This window comes from Passer domesticus, chromosome 6 (assembly GCF_036417665.1).
Source record: "Passer domesticus isolate bPasDom1 chromosome 6, bPasDom1.hap1, whole genome shotgun sequence".
NCBI classification, from domain to species: Eukaryota; Metazoa; Chordata; class Aves; order Passeriformes; family Passeridae; genus Passer; species Passer domesticus.
Genome location: NC_087479.1, coordinates 14,272,852 through 14,288,283, shown reverse-complemented (window position 1 = coordinate 14,288,283; position 15,432 = coordinate 14,272,852). Strand labels below are relative to the sequence as shown.

The window sequence follows — 15,432 nt, the reverse complement described above, 5'->3', positions numbered from 1 at the left end:
AAAGTGGAATCTGAGTGAAGACAATGCTCACAAACATTATAAAAAAGGTGCTCAGGGGCAAATGTCTAACTGTATACTAAGAACTTGTGTGTATGAGTAAAATGTATTTTACAGGAAATGGCAAGAAGTCCCTTAGGGAAAAAAATCCACAGATTTAGGAAAAAAAAAATTAAAATTACCTTTCAACTCTGATTTCAAGTGCAGTTCCACTTTTAGAGTTTTCCGGCACATGTTCTATTCGTAACACAGTATCCAAAAAGGTAACTTTCACTCTTCTTAGAACTTAAAAGGGAAAACAAAAAAAAAATACAGTGTAGACTATTAAGTTACCAAATGATTACTTTTGTAACCATATTAAACGGTCTCTCATTTTAAGCTCTCAATATTTATTTCAGTGGAAATTATCAATTGAGTTCAATAAGATAGAGTTCAACAGACAATATAAACTCCTATTACATAACCAATATGTATGTATATCCATAGCATACAACTGCTCTCTAAGGCTCAGACATTTGAGCAAGTGACAGTTCAAATCAAGTTTTCCTGTAGCTCAGTGTGGATGATCCTCAAGGAAAGTAACATCTTCATTGTGCACCATATCTGAACTATCAAGCAGTGCTGCAGCAGCATGCTACCTGGACTGAGTAATTCCATCTCCAGATGGGATTTTAAACATTTCCCTTAGCTCACACATTTCTGCACAAGGTTCTCCACCACATAATGCAGTCATAAACTCTTAGTTTTGTGCACTTAGAAAAACCACCTCCAACAAAAAACAGTTTCTGAAGTGCTTCTACCAACATAGTGTGATTATGGACATTCATACAACATAACAGGTCAGCTTTGCACAGACACAGCTGAAGAAACGTTTTCCATTTCTACTTCAACAGTATCACTGCTAGCAATTGATGAATTACAGAGCCATCTCCAAAACTAAGACATGTTATCAATCCCTCAGACACAGATTTAGCTGGATTTATTCTGTGAAAACAAACACCAACTTGCCCTTAAAAACAGTTTGGAGGGAAGTATACAAATACTTTAAGAAATAAATGGGGCTTTTTTCCCCACTTCAAAATCAAGATCACTTGTCCTACATTCCTCTTTAGATTTTACAAGCAATGCTAACAAGTGAAAATTAGTCATACAAGTTATGGCAGTTGAGATGCTGTTTTGTAAAACTGAGACACAACATAAAACAATTAAATCTCAGATGTTAATTCAAATTTCAATAATTGATTCATACCTGTTTCAATAGTTTCTGCAAATTTCTCAAGTCCTTCAAAAGGCTGGGACCCTTCTCCTTGTTCATCTGTCAATTTTTGGCTAAGACACTCTTTTGCAAGCTGCATACTACTGGTCATAAAACTTGACCAATACATGGGCTCAGAACCAGATGCTGTGGAGTAAAGTTAGTCTTAATAAATTAAACATAGACTTCATGAAACTATAAAGACAAAACACCACAATATATTCGGCACATCCAGAAAAGAGTTTCAACAACTTAGTAAGAAGTTACACTTAAAAACAAATTTAGTTATAATCTCTCATTATAGACTTTACTACTTTAAAATGAATGTAATCTGTTTAGACTGCACTGGTAAGATTCTGGTATTTGAAAACAAGAAATCAGGTAATCAACAGTGTAATTAATTTTCAGCACTGGTTTAACTAATTTGAGCAATTAAAAAATTTCTGGAGTTCTTTCACTATATTGGTTTGTTTTTGCAGGCATAATTGGCAAAATGAAGTAAATCTAATTTTTAAAAATTATTTCAAAGTTTCTTATTCCTCTTGAAACATATCCTGCACAGAGGTACACTAAGCAAGGTTTAAAATGTTATCTTAGCACATTAAAACATGTTTTAAATGCCTAACGCAGACCTGACATAGTAAATAAAGCATAATAAAATCCAAGAGCACAGCGGGTATTAAGCTGAACAAGTTTTTCATCAGCCAGATTAACTTAATTGACAATGCATTTCTATCAGCTAATGCCAAGGCCATTGTGAGCAAATACTATAAAACTATGGATTAGAGAAGTTAATCAAATTCAACTATCGCACTCCAGTACAGGCAGACAAAAATAAAACTAGCTCAAATACAAGCGTGTTAAACAGGCAAAACATTTCAGTTAAGCATTCAGCTCTGGAAACTTCCATGTGGCTATAGATGTGTGATAAAACCAGCACCATGGGGTTTTTTCTACACTATTTGGTCTATTATAAAACACTGTACATCAAAGAGAACTAACTGGATGCAAGTGAAGAAATAAAGGTTTCTTCCTAATACTACCATTCCTTCAAAGCAATAATCTTACATCAGAAAGTAATATAGCTCAAAACTTAATTCCAGTAAAACAACTACAGATGAAATGTAGAGTATATGTAAACAAGTAATTCTTTAAGGTAACTAACAAAAGATGAGAAATAGGGTTTACGCATTCTTTTTTCTTATGTTTAAAAAGATGTTTTCTTCCACTATCTTTACACTACAAGAAGGAAGCCAAATTAAAATCCTTCAGACATTCAAACAATTTTCACAACTAAAAATTACCTAAGTGTTCCACAGAATTTATGGAAGCTTGATGACCAGTAAAAATTTATCTAAACTAGATCAGTAACAAGCATCTGGATACGAGCTTGACAAGCTAGAAGAACTCAGGCAACCCTCAGCATTATAACCAAAGTTAGTATGAAGAAGTTAGAGTACTTAAAAGTCATTATTTCACCCTGCAATAGCAATTAAATTGCATTTGTTGTTCTCTAAATATACAAGAGATGCATCTTTTAGCCTGAAGTAGACAAAGACAAACCTCCCATAACATGCCCCAATCTTACACCATGCTGTTGTCCTGCTGCCATCCAACAGCCAACTACTAACTCTGCCTCACAGAACTGCACAAACACCACCCAAAAACTGCACAAACTCCTTCCCACACTGCCATTTCTATAGGTCTGAAAGAAGCTTGGAAGACATACAACAGTAAGAATATTATAAGCATTTTAAATTATTTAACAGAGCAACAACTAATTGAGCTGTCAACCAACTGACAAACACCTGACAGTTTCTTTTTTTATTAATTCTCAATCATTAATGTATGGAAGCTAAATGACATTTTAAATAAGCAAGGGTAGACTTTTGACTCTGAAAAACTGTAAAAAATTTCCTTTTCTAAAATAAAAAAATAAGCCTACCAAGCCTTGGTCTCGGCCTGAAGACCATCTCTAATCCTTTTACTTCTAATGCACAGTTATCCTGCAGCAACGACCCCCACGGGACAGACAAAGAAATTGATTGGATAAATCCATCTGTGACTTCCAGAGGTGCATCAGCAGACTCCAGGATCTCATTAAGACACTAGAAAACAATAAAATAAAAATTAAAAATCATAACTTTTTTTAATCACATCCATAATTTTGCATCTAACAAATAAAAACACTTTGAAGCTACTAGAAAATTAATTATACTCACACAAAAAAATAGACACTTAACTATATCAATTCCATTACAATTTCACACTATCTAGCTTTCAGAACTGCTCTGTGCTGGCTGTATAATCTGTATTTTTGCACTACACAAAAAAAACCCGGCTGCTAACTTACTCTTATAGACATCAGAATACTAACAAAAATTAATCTTTTCTTTCTTTGGCAGTACTGAAGAAAACTGAAAACAGGCTGCCAGTAAAAGCACAAAAAGTACCTAGTTTCTATGATAGGAGTATTTCAGAGCATGTCATTTCAATGCAAAGTTCATTTTTCATTTCTCTGTCACAGTGGAACAATGAACCCAAACAATCCCCTCTTGCCATGTAACAAACTTGCCATTTGTAAATCATATTTTTATCATGGCATTATAAACACTGCTACCATCAAGTTGCCCCAAGTATCACACCAGCTCTAACGCAGTAATTTAGGAATTTCAAGTTTTCCACCATCCTCAGAAGACTCTCCTATTGCTCTATATAGGTTTCATTACATCCATACATATAAAACATATTCTTCACACTTAGGCTAATAAAAAAGTGAGTTCCTGCCTGTGCTTTGATTTTAAAATGCAGTTAAAATTTAAGTTCTTATACAAGAAGTAGTCAGGCTTTAATGAAGCAAATCCCAATCTTATTCACATACCAAATCCAGAGAGTGCAACTTTCTAATGTAAACAAGACTCGACAAAAGACTGCATTTGTAATAACAGGACATAATCTTCAACAGGCAAGAGAAAGTGTGGTTTTGACCTTGCTGAGTTTTGAACAAAGCCACTGATTTTACCTAAGAAAATGCTTAAATTCAACATCCTAAGTTTTGAAAAAAATAAGGATTTAGAAGTTGCTTGCCATTTTAATTGTATTTAAAATTATATTCCAAGTATATAGAATAAAAATTTAATTTTCTCAAAACATATTTTCTTTATTTTTATTCTTGTATCTCCAGATGCAACTTTCCCATCATATTGACTTGTTGCTCTCAATAACCTTGCTTTTAGAACTTTGTTTGCCTTGCATGTTCAGCTTTTCTAGTTTCTGTTCCAAAGTCCACTTAGGCAGCACAAAATTACACAAACTTTAAAGAAACGGAACCTGAACAGTCCTATTGGGAAATTATTTAAGACTCAAATAATCAATTAAAATTCAGTGACATTAAAATTTAATAAAATAAATAGTATAAAAGCTCAAACATATATGAACTTATATTTAAGAATTATACATGTGGCAACAGCATAAGATAAGGTAAAAATAATTATTAGAGATGAAAACTGTATTTTAAAATACCACATGATCATTTAAATTACTTGAATTAATTTACAAGTAATTTGCTACAGCAGGAAGTAAGCTAGCTACCATATTTTGAACAAATCTGACTTAGATGTTTTTTTGCTACCCATACCCATGGTAATAAAAAGTAAATGTATTTTAGTATGCTGCTTATTATTTTGAAATAGAAATGTACTATCTAAAAGCAAAAAAAAATGAAGCACTCTTGAGCTAAATTGCTTCATAAATAGGCCAGCTGTTCCTAGAAGGAAGTAATTAGAGGATTCCAAGTGAAATTTTAAAACTGAAGCACAGCCTTCATATCAGGACTTGTTTCCACATTATTGACAGATTTTGTAGACAAAACTACTTTTGTCTACAGAAGTAGTATTCAATGTATACTAAAATTCAACCAGAAACATCATCCATTACATTTTGATTCTTCTGAACACCCCACACCCCAAAAGGCATAGGCATTGCATTAACAGCCCCGGGAATTCCTACATATCTCTACAACCTATAAACACATACAATGGTGGCTAAGGTATCTACAGTGCTGTGATGAACAGAAGTGTCTGCAAAAATGGATGCCATGTAAAAATACAGTCATCCTGGTGATTCATTGAGAACAAGGTTACAATGACTAGGGGGAAAAGAGAGCTGTAGTACTTCCGTGACATCTGCTTTTGCAATCTGTCATACATGAGAGTCACGTGCAGAGAGCCTCAATCATGTAATTGTTTACAAGTGGAACAGAAAAATGCTGATCCACAAATGGGGAAGATCACCTAAGCAGTACAGCATATTCATTTAATCACTGTGTATACGTTATGCACATTTCATTTAGCACTGACCCGTAACTGCTTTGTTACTAAGTAATTTACATTTTAAATATCACTCCGACAAGGAGTGCTCGATACCCACTAGAGGGCATAACAATTCAATTAACGCGAGGCAGCCTCACTGCAAGCCTGACACGGAAAACAAGCTGCAGACACAGCCAGAAAAGAAAAGAAGGAAACAAACAAGCAAATAACAAAAAAATGTCCACATTCAAACACCGGTAATTGAGCATTTCTCCAAGTATCTGTTCCCTACCACTTTCAAACATATTTTCATACTAACAACATTAAAACCATTTCCTGAAAATATAATATATTTTCAAGTATTTTTAAATATATTCCATATGGCCTAATACCAGTACATACTGCAGTAAAAATGTGGTTTGGAAAACATGAAAACAAAGGACCTAGCTCATCATCTACGCTGCCCTGGAAGTCAGTGACTGATTCACTGCAGTGCTTAAGCCTCCTCATGACAGACCCTCGACTGACAGGGAGAATTCAGTAACGCTGGCAATTAAACCAAGAACCATTACAAAATATTACAAACACAGTAATCCAAAGGTCTGTCTCTAAAATAGGCTGGAAATGTATATATGTTTTTTAGAGACACACACATATAAAAAAACCATACAAGCCAGGACTGGAGTGTGACAGGCCACCTGCTGAGCAAACTCCAGCTAAAATCAGCTTTTTGTCAACAAGTTCTTTCACCACTGCAAGACAAGGGGACAATCTTTAGAGAACCTCACAGACTAAGCTCAGCATAACACTATCATTAAGAACCAAGATGTCTCCAAGACAAAGACAAAGCACAGATACCACAGGGATTACTTTGTTTTCACCATCTCTAGCAGTCAGTAACAGACTCCTCATTAACTACAGGGATTTCGAGAAGTCTGGGGTACACTAGCTCCTCCCTGATATATCAGCATCTATTGCCTTCTTTCAGTTTGTTTCCTTTCTCATCATTAAAAAGTATACAATCGAAGTGTGACTAGAAAAATATATCTGTAACAAATGGCAAGATTTTTTATTCTTTAGTACTAGCATATCAGACAACAGTTCCCTAGATTAAATGCTAATTATGGCTATAACTTTTTGCATAGAAGAGGCTGGGTATTGAAAATAAAGTGGGAGGCAGCCGGGGGCAGAGAATCAGCTGGTCCCTCAGACGAGCAGGAGCCGAGGGGGGGAAGCGCCAGCATCCCTTACCCACTTATCCAGAGGGACCTGCGTCAAGGAGCCGGTGCCCTGGTAGAGATCCAGGCTGAGCTGTTCCAAGCTGAGCTTCTCCTGCAAGAAGTGGCCCAGGTACCTCTGCAGCAGGTACCTGCAGGCTCTCTTCTTGATGGATTCCGAGAAAGGCCACGGCATGGCGGCTGCACGCCGGGGGCCGGGCGGCGGGACGGGGCCGGGCGGAGCGCGGAGGAGCGAAGGAGCGGAGTGGGGGCCGCCAGGCCAGGCCAAGCCTCGCCCCTCGGCGCGGGCTGCGGCGGGGGCTCCCCGCTGCCCGACGGCACCGCCGCCGCCCTCACGCCCCGGCGGGGCGGCACTGCCCGCCCTAGGGCGAAGAGGCGCTGGCAGGCAGCTCCATCCTCACTCGGACACCGCCGCCATCTTCTCGGGCGCGGAGCGGCCGCCGCAGCCGCGCTGCGCGGGGAAGGGGCCGGGGTCCGCGGGAGGGCAGCCCCTCCCCGTCAGCTCCGCGCCGCCGGCGAGCGCGGCCAGGCCGATCGCGGCTGCTCGTCCCCTTCCTGCCGACACCCCCCGCCGACCACCGGCACCGTGACGTGCGGGAAGTGGCGTCGCCGCGCGGAGGAGGCGGGGGCGGAAGCGGCCGCGGGAGGGGGCGGCGCGGCCGGAAGGCGTCGTGCGGCCGGTGGCGCCGGGGCCGCCTCTCCGGGGAGCGGCCCGGGAAGCGGCGGGGCGGGCGCTGTCCGCCGAGCGGGGCGGGACCGGAGCCGTGCGGGGTCGGGCGGCGGGGCCTCGGCCGCCCATCTGCGCTGGTGGGTGCGCTCCGGGGCGCGGCGGGGGTGCGGTCCCTGGGAGCGGGAGGCTGCGCAGCTCGGTATCCAGCTCCCCGGTTGCCTTCAGCGTCTTTGAATTTGTTTGTGTGTCGGCGGTGGGATTGGGCAGGAGGCGGCGGATCCCGAGGAGTGAATGTCCCGCATGTCCATATCGGTGATGTGGAGCCCCCATCCCCTCCCGCAGCAGCGCTCGGCTCCCGGAGCTCTCGGGGCGGCGAGGGGCTTTCCCTGCTGCCCCGGGCAGGTTCCGCAGGTGTCAGCTGAGGCCTCCTGGCCACACCGGTACACTGCCGGAGCCGCGGGGATAGCCCTGCTGGGGCTGTCCGCTTTGGTTCCAGTTGCTCGCAAAGACCAGCAGCCTGTGTCTCTGAAATGTGTCGGCAGCTGTGCGTAAAAGATGAACAGGGGCTTTATTCTTTAGTGACTGCATCAAACAGCTGCCTTTAATTCCTAAGGTCTCTGATAACCCATTTAGTTCACAGACTTCTCTAAGTCTTCCTTAAATGCACCAACAGTAGGTTTTTGTTTTCTGCAGCTATTGATTTAGCTTTTTCCAGGCATGACTTGTCTTCCTCCTGCATTCTGGATCAGCAAAGGGCAGAATTAATGACTGCTGAATCTTAACAGAGTCCTGTACCACAGAATGCAAGTTAACTTGCCTGAGAAATACTAGCCTCAGTGATACTGATACCACTTCTAAATGTTCATGTAATCTTCTTCAGCACTTGTTCTGAATATCACTTGTTTGACTTCTCTGGCCTATCATTTCATGAGTTATGGAAGTCACTGGGTCTCATAGTTTCCTTTTTTTTGGACAATGTTAAATACGTCTGTTTAAAATATAACTTGTGTTTTATGGTGTTATATATTGAGTGCAGTGGTATAATAACTCTAAAATAAATGTTTTTATATGCAGAATGGAGACTGATTGCAATCCTATGGAGTTGCCCAATAATACAGGGTTTGAAGAGGATTCTGATTATAGAGACTTCGAAGGAACAGACGTGAAAGATATGAGACTAGAAGCTGAAGCTGTTGTGAATGATGTTTTGTTTGCTGTCAGCAACATGTTTGTGTCAAAAACCCTTCCGTGTGCAGAGGATGTGGCATATATCAATGTGGAAACCAGGGAAAGGAACAGATACTGTCTGGAGCTCACTGAAGCAGGACTCAGGGTAAACTAATTTGTTTGTAATTTCTTAAACTTCTTTGTTTTGCACAATGACCATATTCAAAAGGTGCCTAGAAAAATACTTCACTGACAACCACATATATTCCTCTTGTACTTTTATGAAAGTCTGGCCTACATGTTTTCTTCTAGAAGAGGGAACTTTAGCTAGTTACTTCCAACAAAGTGAGAAGGGAAGCTAATAAATAAACAGGAATTTATTTAAGACAGAAAATGGTGAAGATAGAATCAGTAATTTGTTACAGGTATGTCAATCTTTGGGTTTCTCAGGTACCCAAAGAAGTCAGTAATACAACATCTATACAGTTTGGGGGGTTTTTTGCACCATCTGTAATTTTTATACAGACATGTAGATGTGAGACTTCTTTTCAAAGAATGTATTTTACTAACATTCTGGGTTTTGGACAAGAGGTATTTGAAATTGTCTTAAATACTGTCTAACCAGTAAGCTCCATAGTAGAAAGCAGAGACTGCGATTTAAATTCAGTATTTTTTGTTCCTACAAAACATTGTTCTGTACTACCCTGACTGGCAAAGTTAAATGTTGTGCTACATGTACCAAGGTGATCATCACTACAGAAATTTAACCACCCAATTCTTTGTTGCAGGTAGTAGCTTATGATTTTGATCAGACTGATGATAGACTGCAAACTCCGTATCATGAAACTGTCTACTCCTTGTTGGACTCTCTCAGCCCTGCATATCGAGAGGTGTTTGGAAATGCATTACTACAAAGACTGGAAGCTTTGAAGAAAGAAAGTCAGTCGTGATTTACCCAGATATGAGGAAGATTTGGTGCCAGAAGGAATTCTAAGTATGAAGCACTGAGATCTTCCTTACAAACATCTTAAGCTTCATTTCTTGGATTAAAGTCTACTTCATGCTACTACATTATTATATAACATTTATATGTTATAACAAGTATATTATATAACATTTTGCTACCATGGTTTTGCATATATCACAATGTTATTAAAAGCCACTTTGATAAATAGCAGAAAAAAATCTTAATTTTACTTTCTGTTGTAAATGAGCATGTAAGTTGCTCCATACAATATTCAAAAACCTTGGTGTCTTTGCCAAGTCTTAGTATTCAAAACTAAAAAAAAAAATAGAGGTTGAATGTTAGAGATATAAGTAGTAATTCTTTGTGTGTGTGCTTACTGATAATTTTCATGCCTTCTTTTTAAATAGAAGGTAACTACTTGCTCTAGCCAATTAATGAAAAATAACTGGAAAACTTCTGCAAGGAGTTCCTGCTTGATTTGCTATACATAAATCTGAAAGTTTTCAGCTTTGTAGCTAGAAAGGTGGTTCTTCAGCAGTTGAGCATTGCTTATATAGTGGCAGTATCAGAGTTAAAAGCAAGGCTCAGTATTAATTGATCTGTCCTTGTCTATGGCAACCAGCAAGCTCCAAATAATACACAAGATGAACTACTTATATATGAATGTATTGTCTGAAACACAAATGATTAAGCACAGAAATAATGGGCTACACATTTCCTAAAAATGATGTTATCTATGCTGTAAATATGTACGCTGTACTGCAACTGTTTGAGAGGCTTGGAAGGCCTGTTTACTATTTTGAATGTGTATTTACATGATGTACAGGATATACTCAAGAGTATTTTTGCTTCAGCCTTTACTTTCTATAATACAGTACTTTGGTACTCCCAATTGTTTTCTCCCTCAGTTTTACAGTGTCCTCTCCTAATGAATACTAAAGTAAGCACTGTAATATTAATTGCATTGTATTGGTTTGAAACCAAAGGCTCTGTGAAATTTGCTAAGACTAATACAAGCTGGAAGATATAACTTGTATTTTCTACTTAAAAACTGGTACAACTCTCTTTATAAATCTATTGTTCTGCTATAACTTTTTAAGTATGTACTGAATAGTAGACTTTTTAAAAATTAGAGTTGGGTGGAAATGCTTGTACAGTTGAACTGACGCTCTGTGACATTCACACCTTTTTTATTCTTCCATTATTCCTGTATTTGTCTGTCTTTGTTTAAACAATCCTCCATTATTCTTCTATGCTTTTGTGACAAGTACATGCAGTAGTTTTTTTGGAGCCACATTTAGGAATTTATTGGTTCTCACAGATTCCAGTGACTTCAATAGAGCTATGTTGGCTTCTACCTGCTGTGGTTAGTCATATGGATGAGACAAGCCTAGTAGAGCTTTTGTAATGGCTTTGAGTTAGCAATGCGCAACTATGACAGGACAACTGTAATTAGTGCTTCTGTTTTCAAGAGCCTAATTTCATGGTTATTATCTTTTTGGGTTGAAACTTCTGAAACTAGTCCACTGCCCTAGGGTATGCTTCCATGCTCCAAAAATTGTTCATAGGCTCTCTTTTGCACACAGGTCTGTGGCACGTGGTTAGTCCTCTGTGAGGAGAATGTACTTCAGCAAATTTATATTTGAATATTTTTCCTTGCAACTGATTTACTTGTTCAATTTCAATGACTAAAGAATTAAATGAATGGACCGGTGTGTTAAAGTTTTCTTGTGGGGGTGGAGCTATTGGAAAGTGGGGAGTGAACGACTGAAATCGTCATGCCCTAAGACAAATCTTAAATAGCTGTGGACTGTTTGGAAAACTGTTTGCAAACTTGTATCAGCTGAAACTTTGTCATGAAATGGCAAGCTAACGTATGGTATGTGATTGTAAAGGAGTGTTAGAAATCCAAGTGGAAAAATGCCAAAGTAATGTTTCATTATTAAATTTTAGGATTTGTTTGGTTTTGTTTGTTTGGATTTTTTTGTCTTAGAGGTCTTTAAGCCATCATTTACAGTGCTTATTATAAGCATACTTTCAAAACAGGTATTGTGTAGGTGTTAACAGAAGAAACTTGTGCTGTTTCTCAAACTGTATTACAGTGTTAACCCAAAAGTGGGACAGCAATATCATTCCACCACTTCTGGGTTGCTGAGGATGAGCAAAATGCTCTCCCATGCCTGTCCTGCATTGCTGCCCCTATGGAGGGAACATCTGCAGCACTGAGGAGCGAGAATTTCAGGTCTCCTTCAGCTGCCGGGTGTTTCATTGTCCGAGCTCTGAACAAGCGCTGCTAACGTAGCTGTTAGTCTGCCTCAGCAGCCTCACAGCCTGCCTGCTGTCGGGAAGGACGGCGGATAACCTAGTTAACGCCTGGTTTTGCCCCGGCAGTGCCCACACGCGCCGTGCCGTTCCGAGCAGGGCCCCGCTGTCCCGGGCCGGGCCGGGCGCCCCCAGCGGCGGCCGGGGGAAGCGCGGCCGGCGGCGGTCGCGCGGCAACGGCCGCGTCCCGGGCTGCGCCATGGAGGAGGCGCCGCCGGGCCGCCGCGTCTTCCTCAACCACCTCGACTCCTACTGCGGCCGCAGCATCGGCGAGGTGACCGCGGGGCGGGCCCGCAGCTGCTCCCGGCCGCGGCTTGCTTCTGCCTCAGGCGCCTCCGCCCGCTGGGGAGCCGCGGCCGGTCCCCGGGGAGCTCGGCCGGGCGGGCAGGAGGGTCAGCTGAGATAGCTGCTGAGGAGGGGCGCCGGAGCAATTAAAGGGATAAGATGGAGCAAAAATGAGGAGTAAAAATAAAGAGTTAGGAGCAGGAAGGGGGGATAAAGCCGGTCGGGAGAGTTGAGGCAGCAGCTGATGGCTGAGGATGCTCCCTGTGAGGAGCCCCCTCACAAGTTCCCTGAGAGGCACCCCCTGCCCGGGAGCAGCCAGGTGCGCGGCACAGGCAGCCAGGGACCAGGCACCTTCGGCTTTGAGGCGCGGGACACAAGAGCCGAAATATTCCAGCTGAGCCCGAGAAGTCCCTACAGTTTTCCCTTCAATGGGAAGCTGTTTCTGAAGAGCATTACCAACGACAGGAGCAGGGCTGGTCGGACGGTGCTGGTGCCTCCTGGAGGTTACGACAAGATGTGTAGGGCTCAATAGATATTTGTAAACAAATTCTGTGTCTTGTATATTGCAGTATTTATCCACCTGTGTTGTTGGGGCGACGCTTGAAAGCCCAGAAGAAGAAGAGGAGGGCGATGAAAATGACTCAGCTGTTGGTGTTCTCACGACCGCAGGGGAAATCTACGAAGTCGTGGGTACTCTTTCTACACCGGAGAGTGCCAGTCCACCCTTTGCAAAGGAAACGTATGCAGTAAGTATGACTGTGATTTCAGATTGCCTTTAGACGACATTAGAAATACCTCAGCTCATGTAAAATGACCTGCACTAATGAAATTTTGTTCCTGCTGGTAGCTGTATATATCTGTTTTTCTGCTTCCTGCACGTGCTCTGGCTTCCTCCCTTCTAGGTCTGACACCGCAAATAGTAAAAGGAAGGAACTCAGACAGAAAATAGGTGATGTCCTCTTCATAACTTTTGTTTAAAAAATCTACCTTGATGATCCACAGGTCTGCTTTCTTTTTCTCTCAAAGCTTACCATTCAAGTATCTCTCATCTTCTTTTTGTCTTTTATCACCATTTTGAAGGTAGTGATGCTGAACTCAGATTTAGTGTCCTTCTTAACTGTTCACTGAAATCACAGTTTTCACTAGCAGCTAATTGTTCTGAATACCTCCATCTTTGGATAAAGATGTGTATATCTGGATTTAATTAACTAAAGGAGGCTTCCTCTTGTGAATGTGATTGCTTATTGCTTGATTTAGTTTTCTGAAACTAGAAATTGCCTCTGTCTCAAACTGCTTGTTATAAACTGGTTATTATTCTTCTTATTGAAGAATTTCTACCAACATTTGAAAATTTTGATTCAGATGTCTATGCAGCTGGACTGTTCAATCAGGCAATTATGGCTGGTGGTGTTTAGTTTTAACCCCTGCTTTTGCCCAAAGTGTTTGCTGGATTTGCTCAAGTAATACAGATAATCTGCACTTAATAAAAATTACAGGATGCTATCTTGCAAGGAAATTGACATTTTTTGAGGTCTTCTCCATTCTATCAATGGATAGTTGTTTAAAATACCTGGATAAGTGGTAGTTATTTTCAATACTCACAAATGTACTAAAAATATGGATCCTAAAATACCATTAAAAGTCTGTATTTTTGATCTATGTTAATGTGTACTCTAAATTAGAAATTTCAGCATTTAATTTCCATTTTATTAGCTTTCTTGTATCTGACAGATGAAATATAATAACTATATAACTGTTTGATAACTATCTTATGAATAATTCCAACATCCTAGTGTTGGAAAATCACATTCTATCCAGAAATTGAACTACAAGAGGATTTTTTTTTCTCTAGTTTTTTTTCTCTAGTCTTTTTCTCTCTGTTTTTCCCTCAGGTCTCTCCTCGAGAAGCACTCTTAAGTCACTTGCTTGAGTGTGACATTGTTTTGTATAATATCACTGAGGATGCAAACCAAATCGAGGAAGCAACATGGGCTGCTTCTGGTTAGTATAGCTTTACCTGAACAGAAATTTGGTTTCTATGTAGCCATCAAAACCTGCCATAAATGTGTAATATTATCATTAAAATGTGTAAAATTATAGTGGATTCACTTTAATATAAAATTGGGTTCCTTGATGGAGAAATGCTGCACACATTATTTGGATAAATAGCAAAGAACCATGGAATGCACTGTCACATTCAGAAGGGAGAGAAGCTGACATGGAATGGTCCAGCTCTTGAAATGGCACATCTGTGTAGGCAGTAATTTCCCTAAAGAACTGCCAACCATTGTCTCATCTCTTTGCACTGGGGGGTGAGTAGATTTGCTCCTGTGATATTCAAAGAATGTTTCAATATTTTATATAATTAAGTTTCTTTTTCTTTAAAGTCCAATAAAAGATATTGCTAACAGTCTTTTGAAAACTTTCTCCTTATTGTTACGCCCACATTCTAATAGGCAGCTGGAATCCTTTCAAGGTGAGAGTGCAATATGATTCTTTATATGACAGCTAAACTAAATTATCCTTTCCTCTTTATAATATGAACGTTCAGAAAACAGAATAATTTGCATAACAAAAAATTAATTGTTTAAAACAATTATCTTGTTTTATATTAAAATAAACTTTGTTTGCATTCAGTACCTTTTTTTTCCTACCACGAAAACCCCACACTTTTTTATTTTCTTGCAGTATTTCAGCAATCAGTGAAGATGAATAGTTTTCTAGTATAGATTGTTTGGGGAATTTTCTCCCCATAATTTGTAGCTCTGTGGCAATTATGTCAATTACTAATAATTTAATTCTTTATTACCGTTATTTCTCTACTTGTTCTCTTTCCTGATTTTTTTATCTTTAATTTATATTAACTGAAAGACCATTTGCTTAAAAAAGACATCACATAGAACATTGCTATTAGTCTATAGCATCTTTATATAAGAGCAAAAATATAATTTGAAAAATACAGTTTAAAATAAAATCCTTGCTTTCATTTAACAGCCCTACATAACGAAATAGAGACTTTTGCAAAACAAAAGTTATTCATCCTCATTTCAACAATAATGACCTGGGCAAATACCAAACCCATTGACCCTGTAAGTAATATCAAAACTTTTTTTTTTAACAGATGTTGCTATTTAGTGGAAAATATTCATTACATTAAATTATACAATATATTTTGGATGTGTACTTCAATGATGGCTGGTAAAGTGAGTGGGGTTTTAGGA

At 39.8% G+C, this 15,432-nt stretch overlaps 3 protein-coding genes across 11 annotated transcripts in view; 2 read left to right on the top strand and 1 right to left on the bottom strand.

Annotated features, from left to right (window-relative positions):
- Positions 1-7,311, bottom strand: part of ATG2B (autophagy related 2B) — a 44,425-nt gene extending 37,114 nt beyond the window's left edge. For 2 of the 3 annotated variants that reach the window (XM_064423455.1, XM_064423454.1), the window contains exons 1-4: positions 6,814-7,311; positions 3,198-3,360; positions 1,247-1,399; positions 180-282 (exon numbers count right to left, since the gene is read on the bottom strand). In XM_064423455.1, coding sequence (XP_064279525.1) covers positions 180-282; positions 1,247-1,399; positions 3,198-3,360; positions 6,814-6,975 — 581 coding nt within the window. In that variant the 5' untranslated portion in view covers positions 6,976-7,311. The remainder of the gene's footprint in view (positions 1-179; positions 283-1,246; positions 1,400-3,197; positions 3,361-6,813) is intronic. The other variant, XM_064423453.1, reaches the window with a different exon arrangement.
- On the top strand, positions 6,788-11,313 carry GSKIP (GSK3B interacting protein). 3 transcript variants are annotated; one of them, XM_064423458.1, is made up of 3 exons: positions 6,788-6,927; positions 8,545-8,803; positions 9,426-11,313. In XM_064423458.1, the coding sequence occupies exons 2-3, from the start codon at positions 8,546-8,548 to the stop codon at positions 9,585-9,587; spliced, it is 420 nt and encodes a 139-aa protein (XP_064279528.1). In that variant the 5' UTR covers positions 6,788-6,927; position 8,545; the 3' UTR covers positions 9,588-11,313. The 3 variants fall into 3 exon arrangements, with proteins under 3 accessions (XP_064279528.1, XP_064279529.1, XP_064279527.1); XM_064423459.1 differs by having other exon boundaries at positions 6,798-6,912; XM_064423457.1 differs by lacking the exon at positions 6,788-6,927 and adding an exon at positions 7,462-7,607.
- Positions 11,314-12,067: 754 nt separating this feature from the next.
- The window catches only part of AK7 (adenylate kinase 7), a 28,073-nt gene continuing 24,708 nt past the window's right edge, over positions 12,068-15,432 (top strand). For 4 of the 5 annotated variants that reach the window (XM_064423452.1, XM_064423451.1, XM_064423450.1 and 1 more), the window contains exons 1-4: positions 12,068-12,200; positions 12,781-12,957; positions 14,104-14,212; positions 15,206-15,300. In XM_064423452.1, the coding sequence (XP_064279522.1) occupies positions 12,126-12,200; positions 12,781-12,957; positions 14,104-14,212; positions 15,206-15,300 (456 nt within the window). In that variant the 5' untranslated portion in view covers positions 12,068-12,125. Of the gene's footprint in view, positions 12,201-12,412; positions 12,531-12,780; positions 12,958-14,103; positions 14,213-15,205; positions 15,301-15,432 lie in introns of those variants that run through there. The other variant, XM_064423449.1, reaches the window with a different exon arrangement.

Coding starts and splice junctions, on each gene's coding strand:
- GSKIP (XM_064423458.1), top strand. CDS start 8,546: ATGGAGACTGATTGCAATCCTATGGAGTTGCCCAATAATACAGGGTTT. Junction 8,804..9,425: donor TCACTGAAGCAGGACTCAGG/GTAAACTAATTT, acceptor TCTTTGTTGCAG/GTAGTAGCTTATGATTTTGA.